Source organism: Bos indicus x Bos taurus, chromosome 10 (assembly GCF_003369695.1).
Source record: "Bos indicus x Bos taurus breed Angus x Brahman F1 hybrid chromosome 10, Bos_hybrid_MaternalHap_v2.0, whole genome shotgun sequence".
NCBI classification, from domain to species: Eukaryota; Metazoa; Chordata; class Mammalia; order Artiodactyla; family Bovidae; genus Bos; species Bos indicus x Bos taurus.
In genome coordinates this window covers 45,559,959-45,580,671 of record NC_040085.1, presented here as the reverse complement: position 1 = coordinate 45,580,671, position 20,713 = coordinate 45,559,959, and the positions used below count along the sequence as shown (strand labels likewise).

General features: G+C 47.2%; 1 protein-coding gene across 2 annotated transcripts in view; it reads left to right on the top strand.

Annotated features, from left to right (window-relative positions):
• Window positions 1–20,713, top strand: part of LIPC (lipase C, hepatic type) — a 186,688-nt gene that overhangs the window by 149,675 nt on the left and 16,300 nt on the right. For both annotated transcript variants that reach the window (XM_027553894.1, XM_027553893.1), the window contains exons 4-8: window positions 7,032–7,219; window positions 11,214–11,396; window positions 12,170–12,287; window positions 14,965–15,198; window positions 18,048–18,293. In XM_027553894.1, the coding sequence (XP_027409695.1) occupies window positions 7,032–7,219; window positions 11,214–11,396; window positions 12,170–12,287; window positions 14,965–15,198; window positions 18,048–18,293 (969 nt within the window). The remainder of the gene's footprint in view (window positions 1–7,031; window positions 7,220–11,213; window positions 11,397–12,169; window positions 12,288–14,964; window positions 15,199–18,047; window positions 18,294–20,713) is intronic.

Genomic DNA, 20,713 nt, shown 5'->3' with positions numbered 1-20,713 from the left:
TCAAGTGGGTCTTAGGAAAGCATCACTATGAACAAAGCTAGTGGAGGTGACGAAATTCCAGTTGAGTTATTTCAAATCCTGAAAGATGATGCTGTGAAAGTGCTTCACTCAATATGCCAGCAAATTTGGAAAACTCAGCAGTGGCCAAAGGACTGGAAAAGGTCAGTTTTCACTCCAATCCCAAAGAAAGGCAATGCCAAAGAATGCTCAAACTACCTCACAATTGCACTCATCTCACACACTAGCAAAGTAATGCTCAAAATTCTCTAAGCCAGGCTTCAGCAATACATGAACCATGGACTTCCAGATGTTCAAGCTGGATTTAGAAAAGCCAGAGGAACCGGAAATCAAATTGCCAACATCTGCTGGATCATCGAAAAAGCAAGAGAGTTCCAGAAAAAACATCTAATTTTACTTTATTGACTATGCCAAAGCATTTGACTGTGTGGATCACAAGCTGTGGAAAATTCTTCAAGAGATGGGAATACCAGACCACCTAACCTGCCTCCTGAGAAATCTGTATGCAGGTCAAGAAGCAACAGTTAGAACTGGACATGGAACAACAGACTGGTTCCAAATTGGGAAAGGAGTACATTAAGGCTGTATATGGTCATCCTGCTTATTTCAGTTATAAGCGGATTACATCATGTGAAATGCAGGGCTGGAGAAGCACAAGCTGGAATCAAGATCGCCAGGAGAAATATCAATAACCTCAGATATGCAGATGACACCACCCTTATGGCAGAAAGCGAATAAGAATTAAAGAGCCTCTTGATGAAAGTGAAAGAGGAGAGTGAAAAAGTTGGCTTAAAATTCAACATTCAGAGAGTAAGTTCATGGCATCCGGTCCCATCACTTCATGGCAAACAATGGAAACAGTGGAAACAGTGACAGACTTTATTTTCAGTTCAGTTCAGTCACTCAGTCATGTCCGACTCTTTGCGACCCCATGAATCGCAGAACGCCAGGCCTCCCTGTCCATCACCAACTCCCGGAGTTCACTTAGACTCACGTCTATCGAGTCGGTGATGCCATCCAGCCATCTCATCCTCTGTCATCCCCTTCTCCTCCTGCGCCCAATCCCTCCCAGCATCAGAGTCTTTTCCAATGAGTCAGCTCTTTGCATGAGGTGGCCAAAGTACTGGAGTTTCAGCTTTAGCATCATTCTTCCCAAAGAACACCCTGGACTGATCTCCTTTAGAATGGACTGGTTGGATCTCCTTGCAGTCCAAGGGACTCTCAAGAGTCTTCTCCAACACCACAGTTCAAAAGCATCAATTCTTCGGTGCTCAGCTTTCTTCACAGTCCAACTCTCACAACCATACATGACCACTGGAAAAACCATAGCCTTGACTAGATGGACCTTTGTTGGCAAAGGAATGTCTCTGCTTTTGAATATGCTATCTAGGTTGGTCATAACCCTCCTTCCCAGGAGTAAGCGTCTTTTAATTTCATGGCTGCAGTCACCATCTTCAGTGATTTTGGAGCCCCAAAAATAAAGTCTGACACTGTTTCCACTGTTTCCCCATCTATTTCCCATGAAGTGATGGGACCAGATGCCATGATCTTAGTTTTCTGAATGTTGAGCTTTAAGCCAACTTTTTCACTCTCCTCTTTCACTTTCATCAAGAGGCTTTTTAGTTCCTCTTCACTTTCTGCCATAACGGTGGTGTCATCTGCATATCTGAGGTTATTGATATTTATCCCAGCAATCTTGATTCCAGCTTGTGCTTCTTCCAGCCCAGCATTTCTCATGATGTACTCTGCACATAAGTTAAATAACCAGGGTGACAATATACAGCCTTGATGTACTCCTTTTCCTATTTGGAACCAGTCTGTTGTTCCATGTCCAGTTCTAACTGTTGCTTCCTGACCTGCATATAGGTTTCTCAAGAGGCAGGTCAGGTGGTCTGGTATTCCCATCTCTTGAAGAATTTTCCACAGTTTATTATGATCCACACAGTCAAAGGCTTTGGCATAGTCAATAAAGCAGAAATAGATGTTTTTCCGGACCTCTCTTGCTTTTTCAATGATCCAGCAGATGTTGGCAATTTGATCTCTGGTTCCTCTGCCTTTTCTAAAACCAGCTTGAACATCTGGAAGTTCATGCAGATGGTGACTGCAGCCATGAAATTAAAAGGCACTTGCTTCTTGGAAGAAATGCTATGACCAACCTAGACAGCATATTAAAAAGCAGAGACATTACTTGACCAACAAAGGTCCGTCTAGTCAAAGCCATGGTTTTTCCAGTAGGTATGTATGGATGTGAGAGTTAGACTATAAAGAAAGCTGAGCACCAAAGAACTGATGCTTTTGAACTGTGGTGTTGGAGAAGACTCTTGAGAGTCCCTTGGACTGCAAGGAGATCAAACCAGTCAATCCTAAAGGAAATCATTCCTGAATATTCATTGGAAGGACTGATGCTGAAGCTGAAACTCCAATACTTTGGCCAACTGATGGGAAGAACTGACTCATTAGAAAAGATCCTGATGCTGGGAAAGATTGAAAGCAGGAGGAGAAGGGGATGACAGAGGATGAGATGGTTGGATGGTATCACCGACAAGATGGACATGAGTTTGAGCAAGCTCTGGGAGTTGGTGATGGACAGGTAAGCCTGTCATCCTGCAGTCCATGAAGTCTCAAAGAGTCAGACACAATTGAACTGAACTGAACTGAATGCATCCTTGAAGCTGTGGCTTGCCTGAGGTTGCTCCAGTATTCTGTGTGTTCTATGAAGGGGTTGATCAGATTCTGCTTTCAAGGCAGCTCAGACGCTCAGGCACTGAAGCTCTACTCCTTCCACCCAAAATGTGACCTGAAGTAGCCCTTGCCTCCTTCAGTCACAGGACTGCTGCTGGGTTAGAGCAAAGAGCCTTACAGAGACTCACTGTGACTTATGCTATTTTTCATACTGTGGGTGCTGCTTCCATTGAAGATTGTTATGCACCTCAGAGTCAACCACATAAAGCTTGCTCCTGTATATTTCACAGGAACGGTATTCAAGACAATGACCCTGCCTCATGCAGTGGCCTCTTTATACAACAACCTGCAGGAAAACCATCTCAGGCTTCAGGACCAAGAAAGTGTGAGCAACTGGACAGCATGAATTCTGTAACTGCTATTTCCCTCTTTGATTTGGCCAATAGGAAGCTCAGAACAAAATCTGTGGCCTGTCTTCTGCAGTCTTATACAATCTCAGAGTGTGCAGTTCAGCTTGCTAATCTATTAACATTTCTGTTAGTTGTTTTGCCACCTTTCTCTTTGTCCTAATTTCTTCAACTATGAATTTTTACAAACCACTTAAAGGCAGAATTTTCCTTCCATGTCATGCCCACCCAGTGACTCTGTTTCTGTCTCCTGAAGTTGCACAAAAGAATTCTAGGTGCTCTGCCCCACAGCAGCCCTTCAATACTCAGGTCACAGAGCCCCTCTTTCTTCAACAATTTCTCCTAGATGTGAGTGCCTACAGAATCTTTCATCCAACCTATTTGCAGAGCAGGAATACAGTAAATACACATAAGACAGGAATATACATAGAGAACAGGCTTGTGGACACGCGGGGAAAGGTAAGGGTGCGGCCAATTGAGAGAGTAGCGCTGAAGTGTGTGCATTACCATATGTAAAACAGATAACCAGTGATAACCTGCTGTATGACACATGGAGCTCAACCCAGTGCTCTGTGATGACCTAGAGGAATGGGATGGAAGTGGGGGATGACCTAGAGGGAAGGGGACATATGTATACTTACAGCTGATTCAAGTTGTTGTAAGGCAGAAGCCAATACAACATTGTAAAGCAATCATCCTCCAATTAAAAGTAAATTTTAAAAAACGAATAGCAAAAAAGAAAAAAGAATCTTTCATCCTTCCAGACTCAACTGATGCCTCATTTTCTCTTGGCATCTTCCCTAGAGCCCCTACACAGGTGTCCTTCCACTGCCGTACTCACAGCAACCACAAGCGATGGCTGATGCTCACTCTTGCTTTTCCCACTGGACTGGGGACTCCTGAAACAAAGACGTCAGGCCCTGCTTGCCAAAAACTAGTACCTAGAGAGGGCCCAGGGCAGAATATAATATATGCTTAATAAGTATTTGCTGAGAAACTAAATGAATGAATATATATACAACTTCCTCACTCACACACCTGCTGAAAGAGAGCCAAACCCCAAGGAAGAAAGGGAAAGCCCAGCCCAGTCCAGGTGTTTATGAGCCTTTCCATCTAACAATTCCTTTTCCCTGGGACTCTCCTGAATAGCTTTAAAGTCCCAGGCACTGAGGCCAGAGCTGATTCTTCCAGCTAAATCCAGAGTAAATACACATAAGACAGAATTGGTCCTACGAGGGCAATTGGGATAAATTTTCATAGAAAGAATTTCATGGATCAAAAATACAAGATGCTGGAGGCTCTGAGCCACATTTATTTTAGCAACATACCCTTACATGGGTGCTAATCATGTGCCAGGCATTATTCTAAGGTCTTTACAAATACCACCTTTTTAACCCTTGCAGTGACTTCACTAGATGGGTATTATATCTATCCCCATTTTATTTTTATAGTCTTTTAGCATTCAAGTCACCTATCCTGAAATGAAGGAAGATAAAGCTATTCAATCACTGGATAGAAGAAAATTAGTTACCTTGAGTCCCAATGTATAAATGGCTGACAAATCGAATGAGATAGCCTTTGATCTGAGACCTGGACCCCACAGAACACCACGTCACACGCTAAGCAGTTACTGAGCACCTCAGGTTTGTCCTCCGTGAGTTCACAGCCTGGTGGAGAAAACAGCATGCATCGCAACAATTGACCTTAGGATCAGGGGCCCAGTAAGGTGCTGGCAGAAGAGGCAGTAATTACCTCTGGCTAGAGGAGAAGGCTTCCTGGAGGGGGTGACGTTTGAGTACCATTGTAACAGATGGACCAGAGTTCACAGAGGAATAGCAGAGAGGGAAGTGAGAGTGCAAAGGTGCAGGGAAGTGAAACAGCGAGGGGGGAACTGCAGGCAGTCTGGAGCAGCAGGAGAGCATAGAGAGGGGAGAATTTGAGGGATCAGGGTGGTCATTCAGGTGATGGCCTTGGCTGCAATACCAAGAACCTTAAAGTCACTGACGGGTATAATAGTCATTTCTGTTCTAGAAAGAGTCTTTGAGCAGCAGTGTGAGGGAGGGAGGTGAGATTAACCAGAGAGAGACCATTTAGGAAGCTGTGGCAATAAACCAAGCAAGAAACATGTGTGCGCCTGAGCTAAGGCACTGGATTCTAGGAATATTTGGGAACCTGAAGCTTTGGACTGATTAAATATCTGCTAAAATAGTGTAAGATGACACCCTGGCTTCTGACGTGGAGGCCAGGGGAGTAGTGCATGCAAAGAGATGGGAGCACCATCTGGGATTACGCTTGCATGAATGAGGACAAGCTCAGACAGTCTGTGAGCTTGGGAAAGCCACTCTCAGTGCCAGAAATTTTCTTCATTATCTCAGAGAAGTTATGCAGATTCTCCCTCACTTCTCCTTTTAATAAAATATGATGCATTTCATTCTGTCATCATTGTGAAAAATCATTGCCCTTTGCTGGGAATTAATAACCTTTCAAATTAATAACCTTTGGGTAGGAAAATTGGTTTCATTAATACCTCTCCTCATCATCTTTCTGTCCTGCTGTCCCCGGAAACCAAAAGCCCAAGACTTACTGTTTGAGAAGCCTGAATGAATTTGTGCTCAGAAGGAATGATCAGGGTTCTCAGTAACCGGGCTGAACTGAGTTCACTGACCAAAACTGCTGGTATGGCCTTGTGTTCACCCCTCAGCCACAGGGGAGGGCCCCTCGGCTGGTAGGGGCTGTGGGAGCATCCTCCCTGGCTCTTGGTCTGATTCCTGATCTTGGCAGAAGAGATGTCACCCTTCCTGGGGTGCCACACCTTGGGACCACGGCCCCTCCCTCAGGCCCCACTCCGCTCCTAATCACAGGGTCGTGTCTCTGACCAACACCATGGTCTTGACAGATGTTGGGAGACTGCTCTCCCTCCTCAAAGTGGCTCAGAGTCAGGGTGAGGCTCCCCCAAAAGAGAAGCTAGAAGGCCTTTCAGGAAAACAACAGAAGGTATAATCTTAAAAACAGTCTTTTTCTCCCTACCTCACCCTCCCACAATCTTTGAAAGATTCCAAATGGATATTCATTTACCCTTTTCTACTGAAAAAATCTTTAGCAGCATCTTATCATTAGAGCATAAAGCTCAGCGTCCCAAGGGCCCAATAAACTCTGGCTGCCCATTCTTCTGCCTCCTTATACCCACAAGGTCTCCTGGCTCTGAGCCCTTCCTCAGCTCTTCCCTCTCAGAAAGCTCCTTTCACCCACCCATACAGATACACAAGCCCTCATTCAACTCTCCAGGCCAGCATCAGCATCACTCCCCCTGAAAAGCCCTCCCTGAATGCCACTCCCCCTCAGCACAATTCATCACTCCCTTCGTAGTCCTCCCCACCCCCACCCTACCTGGTCCATGCAAGACTACATGTGAGAACAGGTTGAGCCACACAAGAGAATGCATAGAGCCATCTAACTAAGATGCTCTGTGTGCTGTCTCCTTGGCATAGGGATGTGGGGAATTGGAGTCAGAGACACTGGGTCCAAAATCCTACCACTTATCGGCATCACGACTTGGGGTGAAACACTTATCCTCTCTGAACTCAGTCCCAGTTGCTTCTCCCATCTTCCCACTGACCTAGAGTTAGTCTGGGGTCTGACTGGCTGATCTTATGGTCACTGGGATGGCAGGATGGAGGATTCCGACCTCTCCATCTGTGTGTGGGGTCCTCCTAGGTCACTGTCCATCATCTCCCAGGAAAGGAATGGCCATTGTGCTGGAAATAAAATGCTCCTTGGGGCCCCCAAAGCCGCAGCCCGTGCCTACCTCCAGCACCTTGGAGTAACCTTGTTGCCTAGTGCTCTTAGAAACTCTGGGGCTGTCCCAGAACTGGCAGAGGTGGAACAGATGCCAGGTGAAGCACTGTCCCCAATTTTATCTTCCAGAGTCATTTGGAAGGAGATCTCGAGCTGCTGAAACAAACAAAACACCGCAGGAGACAAGAACCAAATTTCTGCTCTTTAGAGGAGAAACCGATAAGGGCTGTCAGATTCTGCTCAATCACTCAGACACGTTACAGCAATGTGGCTTCAACTCCTCGCTGCCGCTGGTGATGATAGTCCACGGGTGGTTGGTAGGAAGTGCTGACACGCCTTTCTTCTCTCTGCTTTTACTTTTTTTTTTTTCCCCCTCCCTAGTGTGTTCAATTTTAATAAAGAGATAGGGAGCTGGTGATAACAACTCCATGCATAATATTTGTAAAGTACATTCTAATTTTCCAAGTGCTTCCCCACGCATTATCTCATTGATTATCTCCATTTCATGAGTAAGCAGGGCAAGGGAAGTATAATTATCTCCACATTTCATATAATAAAATGTGGCTCAAAGAGGTCACACAGCACATAAGCACCCATAAGAGACTACAGTTCATGAAGGTGAATCTGCATGTTTCCCAAGAGTTGAGAGGAAGCCAGAAGACACAGTCTCCCAATGAGATGTTCTATCTGTAAGGGTTAAATTCAGCTGCAGATAACAGAAACCCAAATTGGCAGTAGTTCAGATAAAACAGAAGTTTTTTGTTTTTTTTTTTCCATTTCATACAACAGTCCAGATGCATGTCATCCAAAACTAATAAAGAGCTTTAGTCAATGAAGTTCTCAAGTACCCAGCTCATTCCCTGCTCACTATAGTGCCATCTGGTCCTCATCCTCATAATCCAAGATAGCAGCTAGAGCACTAGCTATCACATCTGCATCCCAGGTAGCACGAGGTAGTAAAAGGTATACACCAAAAAAAGTCAAAAAGTAGGATTGTTTAAAAACAACTATATTGAGGTATTATTTGAAACCATACAATTCATCCACTGGCTTTTGGTATACAAGTGTGTTTTTTAAGGTTAGCTTACCAGAAGCATCTCCGAAATGCTTCCAATTACATCCATTGGCCATACCTAGATGGAAAGGTGGCTGAGATATGTATCCTCTTAGAGAAAGTGTAGCTTTTCAGTGATGCTAAAATTCTATTACTGTGGAAGAAGGGGGAAAAGAATATTGTGGGCAATGATTGAAGTCAAACAAATGTTTCCAGGAAGAAATTCTGCCTAACTGGTTTCTAGGCCACCCACAATTTGAAGCTTGGTTCACACTGTGAAACCTGCAGAGATTTGGGGTCTATTTCATGACTTGAAAGCCTTTCCCTACCATCTCTTTGAGAACTACTTTTGAGACCCCCATCCATCCTATTTAGAGAGAAAAATGAGCCCATCTGCCCACCACCAGTCTTTCAACATGTATTCACTCATACCCTCCACACGAACAAAACAGACCCTACACCTGGCCTCAGGGGGTAGTGGGAACCACATGATGCCATGTGGGTGTAGCCACAAGGTGGGGTGTCTGCTATTGCCATCCCAGAAAAGCACAGGGGCTCTTGTAGGCTGCCAGCACCTTCCTCCTAGGATTTAAAGGAGACCCATCCTAGGGCTTCCCAGGTGGCGCTAGTGGTAAAGAACACACCTGCCAATGCAGGAGGCATAAGAAACGTGGGTTCAATTTCTGGGTCGGGAAGATCCCCTGGAGGAGGGCATGGCAACCCACTCCAGTATTCTTGCCTGGAGAATCCCATGGATGGAGGAGCCTGGTGGGCTACAGTCCTTTGGATCACAAAGAGTCAGACACGACTGAAGTGACTTAGCACACAAGCACTCATCCTAGGGGAAAGGGGCAGGGGTTCCACCACAGCACAGGGATGGCAGTGAGGGTGGTAAAGGCTTGCCTGCCCCTAGAGAAGAGACCTAATACAGATGCCCTATAGGAACTCGGCCCTTTACATTAGTCGTCAGCTCATTTAATCCTCACACCTCCCTACATGACCACTTGAGTTAGTCTCATTGCTTAGATGAGGAAACTGCAGCACAGAGGGGTCAAGCAGCAACCATGGTCACACAGCCCTCAGTGGACAGAAATCCAAAACCAGAACCCTCATGCTCCAAAGCCCACAAACCTTTGTCACGGATGGGCTTGACAGGGGCCCCATCACACTGCAACCTGCTCACAGCAACCTCTCTCCAGCTGAGCCAAGAGCTCCATCCCTATTCCTTTAAGGAAAGCATGGAATTGGAGCCAGAGGGTAGCACCCTGAGATGAAACTCATCTTAAAGGGAACTAAAGATCAGACATGGAGGGAATTCACTGACAGTTCAGTGGTTAGGACTTGGCACTTTCACTGTGATGGCCCAGGTTCAATCCCTGGTCGGGGAACTGAGATCTCCCAAGCCATGTGGCCCAGCCAAACAGAAAAGATCAGGCATGGAAAGCTTTCCCATGGGAACAGAGTAGATGAGGGGGGATTAGAAGGTCAGCCATTGTAAGGGAAGAACATGCTATCTTTCCTGTTGTAAGGGACCTTCCCTTACAAGAGAAGAAAAGAAACGAAACTGGGAAGGAGGGAATACAGGCAGAGCAAAGCTTTGGACAGAACAGAGCTGTGGACTTGATGCCTGACTTGAGGTGGGAACTTGAGTTGAGAGCCTCAGAGTAAGGCAGGTTGCACGCAGCAGAACAGGCACGCCCCCTCTGACCCCGCCCCTACCACCCGCTCCCCACCTCCCCCTCACCTCTGCTTGCAGCTCCTTCACAGACCATGTGATTTCTCTCCTTCAGGCCTTAACATAGGCTGCACCTTCTGCCAAGTGTGTCCTTTCTCTTATCTGCTGCTGGACAGGATCCATACTGTTGAATATATTAGGTGCTCTAAAAATCTTTGTTAACTGAATTAATGGCTGACTAAACATTTTGTTTACAAACATGAAGACAGCAGGGTCCTCTCACTGTGATCCTTTTACTAGAATGAGTTCTGTTTTCAAAATCTTGTGCAAACTGAAGTACATCTACTGTTGCTGGTAATAATAATACCAGCAACAGCTGTTGTCCCTGCCACGCACTGAGTCCTCACTGTGTTCCGGGCACTGTTCTAGGTGCTTGATGTCTATTCATTCATCTCATCTTCACAACAATCCTGGAAGGAGGACACTATTATCCCCATTTTCCCGACAAGGAAATGGGGCCACTGCCCAGTTATATGACTTGCCCAAGGTCACCCTGCTAGTAACTAGGAGAGTCTAGATTTGAACCCAAGATGCTACATCCACACAGAAAGTCCTAGGTGGACATTTATTAAATGAATGCATCTTACTCACGAGCCAGACCATCAGTGCTGCTGTCCAGCTTCACCCCTGTTTTCTCATCTTGATTACACCTGACTTTCCCCTCTTTCCAAAGAGACCGCACTGCCCTTGAGATTGTGCACCTGTGCACATGATTTCCTCTACCTGGAAACCCTTAGACACCCCCTCTGCCCCCAACCACCTCCATACTTACCTGCCCACCTGATTCTTCCCTGGAATTCCTATTTATCCTTCAAGACCCAACACAAACATCTTTGCTCTGTGAACCCTTCAGGCATGTCCTGCAAACTGGCTCTCAACCAGGTACATGCACAGAATGATTCTCCAGAATCAATCAACTTGATCGTTATGAGTTCCTACTATGTTCCCACTCATGGTGCTAGTCCCTCCAGAGCAAGCAGAACACGGTGGGTGGAGACAGAGTAAGTGATTGAGGTGCGACTCAGAGCTGCAGCTGCACAGGCCTCCCAGAGGAGGTACGGCTGGCACCGACCCTCAAAGCACAGGCCATCTTTCAGTACCCCATCTACAAAGATGTACGCTGCTTTAAGGCTTGGAAAGTCCTAAAATAGAGAATGTTAAGACAATGGTTCTCATTTGAGGGATGGGACATTTGGAACGTCCAGAGATATTTCTGGTTTTCACAGCCTAGGGTTTGGGGGTGGAGGAGTGATGGGGCACCGCTGGCATCTCGTGGGTGGAGGCAGAGATGCTGCTCAATGTCCTACCATGCATAGGACAGCCCCCACAACAAAGAAATATCTGACGCCAAATGACAGCGGTGCTGAGTAACCCCAGGCTAAGCCCTTTCTCTTGGAGAGAAAGACCCAGAATGAGCCCAGAGTTGGAGAAGGGAAGAGGTGGGCAAGAAAAAAGAGGGAGCTTGTCCAGGGCTCCCTCCTCTCTCCCTGGGAGGCTGATGATACTGTGGGCACCCCCTCAGGTGGACGGCATACTGGAAGACTGGGTCTGGGAGATGGTAGCCGCACTGAAGTCTCAGCTGGCCCAGTCAGTGAATGTGGGGCTGGCAGAATGGGTCACCCTGGCTCACAACCACTACACCACTGCCGTCCACAACACTCGCCTCGTCGGCCAGGAGATCGCAGCTCTTCTCCAGTGGCTGCAGGTGAGACCTGCCCTGACCTCTCTTCTCTCCTCTCCCTTCCCTTCCCTTCCTCCAAGACTGAGTGAATTAGGCTGGTCTCCTACAGCAGCCGAGACAGGACAACCACTTCTGCTAAGCTCACAGGAATAGGAAGGCACAAGACAGAGACCAGACCCCAGGGCTCTCTCGGATGCCTCCCTGAAGCCCTGTCTTGTAGAATCATCTATTCCTCTTATGCTCACCTCTTTGTATGTGCTAGGGGATCTAAACACATCCTGTAAACTATAAAACTCCCATATGCATGGATGAGATCACTCCTGCAAGGAATTCATGTCCAGGTAAAGGCGTGCAGGGGGCTTCCCTAGTAGCTCAGTGGTAAAGAACCCACGTGCAATGTAGGAGACACAGGCTCCATCCCTGGGTCAGAAAGATCCCCTGGAGAAAGAAATGGCAACCCACCCCAGTATTCTTGCCTGGAGAATCCCATGGACAGAAGAGCCTGGCGGGTTACAGTCCATGGGGTCTCAGAGAGTCAGACACAACTGAGCGACTCAACAACAACAACAAAGCTGGGCAGACAAGAGGTAGCATCACCAGGCAGGGGCCCAAGTAGCTGAGCCTGAGTGGAAGCAGGACAGAGTCAGCAAGATGAGAAGACAGTTTGGGTGCTGAGTAGGAATTAAGCATCTCACTTGCGGTACAAAGAACAGAGAGCCAGAGCAGTCTGGACCCACGAAAGGCTTTTATCTAGGCAGCTCTCCCCCTCCTGTAACCATCTCACCACTGTCTTCCAGGAATCTGTTCAATTTTCTCCAAGCCATGTTCATCTAATTGGGTACAGCCTGGGTGCACATGTCTCAGGATTCGCTGGCAGTTACATGAGCAGAAAGCACAAGATTGGAAGAATTACAGGTAACCATGCCTGATAACTAACAACTATAATCTCCACGACTGCACGGGGGCGTGGAGCAGGGACCTGCTTTTCCAACAAGCTCATAATTAACACACCCCCGGCTTCCTTCAAGCTGTATTAGAGTTCACAGGAGGACCTGTAGCACTATTTATTTCAAACATGACCGCTGTCATAGACTGCTGTTCCCCGAGAATTTAGAGCAAATCACCGCCTTTCCTCAAACAAATGCCTCTCACAGTCATGCCAAATAGGACCTAAAAGGTACACTTTCTGTACACTTTTGTAATAGGAAAGAGTTTATTTTCCAACCTATAGTTTTAAAAGCCCAATGTGATTAAAGAATGACAGCTATAATAATACGTATATTAATGCATATACATGGAACCTAGAAAAATGGCACTGACGAACCTATTTGCAGGGCAGGAGGAAAGGCGCAGACATAGAGAATGGACGGACTTGTGGACACAGTGGGAGAGTAAGGGTGGGCCGAACTGAGAGTAGCACTGACATGCACACACTGCCACGTGTGAAATAGAGAGCTAGCGGGAAGCTGCGGTAGAGCACAGTGAGCTCAGCTCGGCGCTGTGCTGACCTAGAGGGGTGGGGTGGAGGGTGGGAGGGAATCTTAAGAGGGAGGGGATATATGTATACACATAGCCGATTCACTTCACTGTACAACAGAAACCAACACGACATTGTAAAGCAATTATCCTCCTTAAAAATAAATTTAGAAAAAAAAAAAATGAATGACAGCCTTACATTTCCTGTGACAGCCATGTTTTTACCTCTGTTTCCACTTTAATGAAACACGTGGATCCTACGCTGGGGCCCATCTGGATTAGGGGAGGGATCCCAGCACCAAAAACCCCAAGCTCTATGCCAGCTTGGAAATACCGCAAGATACCTAGGAAGAGCTGATGACGCACAAGAAGGCCTTTCCTAGCGGGCTGCCCAGATACCCACCTCATCCTCCCCACCCATCCTCACCCCTCCCCGCTGCTGACCCAGAGTCACATTCAGAAGAACAGGCCTGATGAGCTGACTCCTCAGCCCAGTCTCGGAGGCCCACTGGTTCCTACAGGGTGAAACTTAGGAGGCCTAGACAAGGCCCTTCCCGGTGTAGTGTCCCCAAGGCTCTCCAACGTCTCCTCACCCTGGTCCCTTGTTGTGGCTCCAGGCTTTCGGGACACTAGATTTTTCTCCACTCTACTGCAAATACGCCATGGCCTCTTGTCCTTTTGGGCCTTTGCAATCACTATTCCCTTGGCCTGGAATACCAAACCCTAGCCTACCTACCAAATGCCTACTCATCCTTCAAGACCCAGCAGCCTAAAATAATATTTCACAATTTAAAACAGTCTGAACGAAATTGAAGATGAATACAGTTGCTGTGACCTTTTACTTTATCAAGAAAGAACACTTTTGGCAACTGCTATCTACTGTGACCATTCCTTCATAAAAGAGGAGATTTATTTTAGCATTGAGAAAAGATAAGGATGATGGCAGACATTTAAATGAAGCCAGTCTGTCATGATGAGAATTCATTTTCCTTTCTTTTTTTTTCCATCTCATTGGTGACTGGGGAGGCCTGATCGTAGATCAGTACGTGGTGCCCTCCATGATTTAACCCTCAATAACCTGGGAGTGAACAGACATAAGAACTTATCACAGAAGGCCAGTGAGGCCCTTCACAGACAAACCAGGCCTAGAAGGATAAGTCAGAACTGCAGAGAGGCAGCACTGGGCCCAGGACCCTCTCCACGCTGGCTGGTGTCACAGGCCACATCAGGCATTATTAGCCAGGCCCACACACATCAGAAGTGACAGGACAGCTAACTACTCTGTTGTCATCTCATAGTCAGCCTGATGAAGAAAGAAATATAAACCACAGTCTTCATGTGTGACTACAGGTGAGGGTTGGAGAGCAGGGACTGGCATGGCCCCAGTCTATTCCTTCATCCCCACCAAGGATAGAAGCCAGGCCTCATACAGGTCAACAAAGGGTCCTCCAGAAAAGGTAAAGGAAGACAGACAGACAAAACTCCTTGAGTGCATAAATACTCCCCAACTATAGTCTGCCAGAGACTGCCACTTGTCTTGTGCAAACATATCTGTCACTTAAGGACAGAGCTGTGAGCAGTCCTGTTTGCTCATGACATTTTCCCCAGAGAACAGTAATGTCCCAAGGCTGTTCTGAACATTCCAATGAAATGACATTAGTGTAGAGAGAAAGCCAGCTTGTTTAGGAAAATTATTGACAACAAGCAGGCAAATAAATTCTTTCTTTGATGGGTAGGTTAGAACTACTTGCAATAACACAGTGGTTTTTTGTATGCAAACAGATGCTCTCGAAAGTAGCTTGAAAGGTACTTAAAACTGATTTGCTTAAATAAATCAAGCATTCCCTTATAACCTCATTTCTACCACTGGATAGTTCCTGCAAACCTCTTTTCCCCATAGATAATAACCAGTCTGTGTCCGATTTTAAGCACCATGAATTACTTTAATTTTACTGCAAAAAAAGTCATGACAAGATTTTCTAGAGAAAGATTATGCCCTAGGATTTTCCTCTTCCTGCTAGCTCATGAATGTGCAATAACATCTGAAAGCTAAAAAGAGCCTTTCTCCCTGCCTCCTCTTGCTCCAATCTGATCCTTCCCATTGCTTTCCTCTTAGGGCTGGACGCCGCAGGCCCTTTGTTTGAAAAAGCCTCCCTCAGTGACCGGCTTTCACCAGATGATGCCAATTTTGTGGACGCCATTCACACCTTTACCTGGGAGCACATGGGCCTGAGTGTGGGCATCAAACAGCCCATAGCACACTATGACTTCTACCCCAATGGGGGTTCCTACCAGCCTGGATGCCACTTCCTAGAGCTCTACAAACATTTCGCCAAGCATGGCTTAAATGGTGAGAAAGAGGCACTAGCCTACGATGGCTTACACTCCCCACAGTTGGTGTGGCCTCTGGATCCAGGGGAATCCATTCTGTGAGATTTGGGGAAGAGTTTGGCAAGGATGGGGCTCAAAGTGAATGGTCACCCAGTCCATGCAGAGAGAGGGCTTGTGTGAGTGGGAAAGGGTGCTGTTCCCCAGGCAAGACCAAGTCTTCACAGGCAGTGGTTGCTGGAGCTCAGACATGGAGGATGAGCTAAGGGCACATCCAGGAATTCCCACTTTTCATCTCCACTCATCATACCCAGCCAAGTCTCTCCTGGGGTATCAGCCCGTCTGAAAATTGAGCCCTGCTGCCTGTGGTCATTCCTCTTTCTCTGGAAGTTTCCTCATTCAAGGGGCTGCCTCTATTCTGGCCCCATGCTAACCCACTTAATAGACCATGGCTTCTTGGTCTCCCAAGTATGAGGTTTAATCAGCTGACCCCAGGGGACATTCTTTACTAAGATTCTTCTATTTCAAAGTTCAGCTCTAAATAGGTCCTTGTGACTTCCTTGGGACTTTGTTTCAGTGCTGAAACTGACTGTGGCATTATCTGGGTTGTGTTTTCCCCCTTCTCTCTCAAACTCTAAAACCAAAACATTAACATGAACCTTGATAACAGGCCCTGGATTAAAGAACAAAAATGTGAGCAAAAACCATACATTTAATAAGTATTCCAAGTTTCTCTCTATTATAAAATAATATCCTGATTAAGACCTGCCAACTCACTCTAAGCCAACTGGAGACCCCCAGACCACCCCCACTTACCACCTTCTCCCAATCATTTGAAAACTGAGCTAAGCACACACTATCTTGTGTTTCCTTATCCACCTTCATGTCTCCTGTACCAGAATGACCTTCGCATTCGACATTATCTCATCTTGGCTGGACTCCCAGCCTTTCACCAGCCCATGCCTGAAAACTTTCTGGGAATTTCCCCTTATCATTCCTTAACATCTCTCTCCGATCACTGCCCTCTGGTCACCAGCAGTCCCTGGTGATCAGCCAGCCCTCTTCCCAGATCTATGCCCTCCCTAAGGTCAACACAGACCCCTAGATGCTGTTCATTAGCTGATCACCTGGTGAACGCCTTTGCCCAATTACTACCATTTTCTATTTTGTGCTAAACTTCAGAATGATGGGACCAAGTATATTTATTTAGCTTGCCCACCTTAGGGTGGTTTTTCTCCATTTCCTTTACCCTTATGTTTGAAAGTGATCCCATTCTGGGGTGAACATGTTGACATGGTCAGTTGATAACTGCTTTACCATCCTCACCACCTCCTGGCTAGGTGAGCTTGCATGAGTTGGAGACTGTCTTGGAAGCTCGGTTTTCTCACTTGTAAGAGCTGCCTTGAGGAGCTGTGGTGAATATTCAGGGAAAGTACTCAGTAGTACCTGCCTCATAGTGGGTGCTCAACAAATAGAGCCGCTTGTGACCAGGAACGGAGATGACTAATCCTGGGGAAAATTATTTGGCTAAGCTACCTGGGGTCCACTTTCACAGGAAGTTCTTGTCATACCTTGTGGTGGTTCAACACTCCTAGAGAACACTAAAGATTAAGATTTGGAGACCCCCAAACAACCTCCCCTCCCCAAAAAAGTCAAAATCCTTGGTACAGAAACCTCCTAAACTTGTTTTGGCTTAGGTCCATTCAGACCTGGTCACTGGAGCACATCCTTCTCAAACCAAATCCCCATGCTGGTCATCCAGTTCAGTTACATTGAGCAGGCTGTGGCTGCTTTGATACATGGTCGGGGAGGCCTCAGCTCTCACCAGACCAGTAGCCAAGTCCCAAGAGTGCTTGGGCACTGGCTTAGCCAGCTTTATTAAGAAAAGAGGCATTCCAGGGACTTCCCTGGAAGTCCAGTGGTTAAGATTCCCCGCTTCCGCTGCAGGGAGAAGGAGTTCCATCCCTGGTCCAGGAACTAAGACCCCACATGCTGTGGGGCAACTGAGCCTGTGCACCACAACTGCTGAAGAAACCAGCACACCCTAGATCCTGTGCTCCATGGTCAGAGAAGCCACCACAATGAGAAGCCTGCGCGCCACGAAGAGAAAGTAGACCCCGCTCTCTGAAACCAGAGAAAGGCTACGTGCAGCAACGCAGATCCAGCACGGCCAAAAATAAAATAATTTTTAATTAAATAAATACAAAGAGGCATTCCACACAAGCCTGTTCTGCCAACTCACCCTTAGAGCATCAGCAGTTGTGCATTTTTAACTGTTTGCGACTAAAATATTTCCAAAATGAATTACAATTCATTTCCAAAAGAATTGCTTAAAGAGAACTTTCCTGGCAGCTCAGATGGTGAAGAACCTGTCTGCAACACAGGAGACCTGGGTTGGATCACTGGGTCAGGAAGAACTCTTGGAGGAGGGAATGGCAACCCAGTCCAGTATTCTTGCCTGGAGAATTCCATGGACAGAGAAGCCTGGCAGGCTACAGTCCATGGGATCCCAAAGACTCAGGCATGACTGAGCAATTCACACACACACACACACACACACACACACAACTTGCTTAAAGAACTCAGTATTTTCTTAGTGACTCAGGGCTCCTATTAAAACACCTATTGTAACATACAGAGTGCCCTCAGCAGGCCTTCAGAGCCTGGGATTATGCTCCTACAGTAAGTGCCTGCAAAGGGTCTACTTTTTGTGCAGTTTTCCATCAGCTATGCCACCCACTGTAGTCAGTAGGCTGACCTCTGATCTCAGCACCCCCATCCTCCTTCCTGAGATGGTGCTACTCTGCACTGAGAAGCAAGGTGATCTTCCAGATTAAGGGATGATAACGTTCTTCTTGCCCTGTGTTCCAGCCATCACCCGGACTGTCAAATGTGCCCATGAGCGGTCAGTGCACCTCTTCATCGACTCCTTGCTGCACGCTGACATGCAGAGCATGGCCTACCTGTGCAGAGACATGGACCGCTTCAGCCAAGGCCTGTGTCTGAGCTGCAAGAAGGGTCGTTGCAACACACTGGGCTACCACACCCGCCAGGAGCGGCAAAGCAAGAAGAGCAAGAGCCTCTTCCTGGTGACTCGAGCCCAGTCCCCATTCAAAGGTGAGTGCAGGGGGGCCTTCAGAAGGGCAGAATGCAGCTGCTTGTCTGAAGGTTCACGAGTTCCCTGGAGTCTTTTCCTGGAGCTACTGCCGGATCTGCTGTTTGCACAGATTCCAGACCGGGATGATGACACATGCCTCTCTTTCCCCAAGAATGTGGCCTCCTCGCTGACGAGTGCTGGAGGAGAAAGCCTGATACTTTCTGAAACACTCCTTTGGTTGGCTGCTCTCTTCATCTATTTTCATGGTCCCCTAGCATTGTTGCAGGAAGGGGGATCCCTTCCAGGACCAGAGAATGGTCTCTTTTCTAACACTCAGAAATGAATTGTCTGAGCTGATAAAGCAAGAGACTTTATTGGGAAGGGGCACCCGGGCAGAGAGCAGGAGAGTAAGGGAACCCAGGAGGACTGCTCTTCCATGTGGCTCGACATCTCAGGTTTAAAGGTGACGGGATTAGTTTCCAGGTTCTCTGGCCAATCATTCTGACTTAGGGTCCTTCCTGGTGGCACATGCATTTGTCATGCGAGTGTATGTTCCTCGGTTCTTTGTCTCATCACAACAAAGATGTGGAGCGACGGACATTAAAGCCCTCGGCGCGTCACAGCTCTTAGGTCTTGGACAAATCATGCTACAGCTCTTGGGCAAATCAGTGTTACAGCTCTATTTTATTTAGAAGATAGCAGGAGAATCCAAGACTCGAAGAGAAGAGAGTGGAGGAGTGCATGGGGAGTGGGGGCGGGGGTGGGGGGGGAGAGAGAGAGAGAGAGAGACCGAGAGAAAGCGCTTTGGCTCCTCCTTTTACATGTTTTTTCCTCCACCTGGGCCTGCCCTATGCAAATTGGGCTTAGCCAGGAGTGCTGTTTGTTCTGTTTGTTCTGCCTGAAGTCTTCACTCTGGTCCTCGGACCTTCCTTGTCTTTTAGCCACCGCCATTTTGGACTCCTTTTCCCTATTCTACCTACCTAACACATTGCTCAGCCAAAATGAATTCCAGCAAGGAAGATTCTGGAAAGTGGTAGGACATGGGGTATCTCCTTATGACCTTTCCAGAACTCTTCCAGTCGGTGGTGGCTTGTTAGTTCCACATTCCTTACCAGGACCTCCTGTGGTAGAATAACCCTTGCAAGTGATGACTATGGTGCCTGACCAGGATGGGTGGTTTCAGCCAGTGTGTTTCCGCTAACAGAATGTTAGATCCGGAAGGCCTGGATCACCAGGTCTCATTGTACAGGGCCTTGGAAGCTTCTCCAAACCCAGGCTAGAACCCAGTGCTTTCATCTCTCCTCATGGCTGCCAGGAAAAACCTGGGCTCCAGACTACATTTGTGGTTCCCCATTTCTTCCTAAATTTGAATCAGCTTATCTTACAAGAGATCATTGTCTTATTGAGGCCCTCCCTAGAAGAAGTTCTGCTTCTCAGCCTCAAGGGAGAAAGTGAGCCCCTTCTGCTTGCCAGGTTGAACTGGAGGTCAGAAAAAGGGCTGTGGCCGTGATTTGGGCTGAAGCCAGCAGAGAAATACTCCACTGAAACCTAAATCCTCCTGGAGGGAACAAGCCGACATCTGTTGCCATTAACATTTCTGCCTAATCCTTAAAACAGCTCGGGAGTGATTTAGCATCTTACTTTTCACAGCACTGGCTCACGGCCCTGGGAGGAGCCCAGTGCCGTTTGATTGTTACTCTGCACATATCTGTAGCTACAGAAGGTGAACGCCCTCAACACCGCTTTGCATTTGCACAGCGTTTTACACAAAAACATTTGGTGCAGCCACAGACTTCTCATGGTGCCCACAACAGCCAGGTGAGGTCCGTAGGTTCGGTTAGCCTGGAAGGAGGCGTAGAACCCAGGTCCCTCTGACTCCCAGGCTGGCATTCCTTTCATTACCACACTCCAAAGTTCAAGCTCCCATGCACAGGATTCTTTTGTTTATCTGAACTTTTGTTCTCCAGCTAGATTGCCCTTCTGTGCAGCCCAGGAATGACAGAAATCCGTTTGAGCAGTGGATAGCTTCTGAGAGCACGTGGAGTGAGGGCAGGATCTTTCTTGCCTGAGGGACAGAGGGTCCCTTCAGCTGTCCTTCCTGGAGGGGTGGAGGAGCCTGAGACCCCCGGAGCAGGTGAGGGAATTTGGAAGGCCTCCTGCTTCAGGGAGATCCCCCACTCCAGACTGCCAATTAGACACTCATTTCAGTTAACCAGCTCCTCTTTCAAATGGCAGTGCAGCCTGGAGTGATTAAGCCTCTCAGATAATCACATTTCACTGGATCTACTCTAATCCTGGAATGTTAGCATTTCAAGAAACTGTTCAATTCCACATTTCCCAGACAAGGAAACAAAGGCCCAGATAAGAGAAAATCATTTGCCCAGGGACACAAAAGGAAGTCTTAGCAGAGACAGGATTTAGACCCAGGCCATCCCCTGGA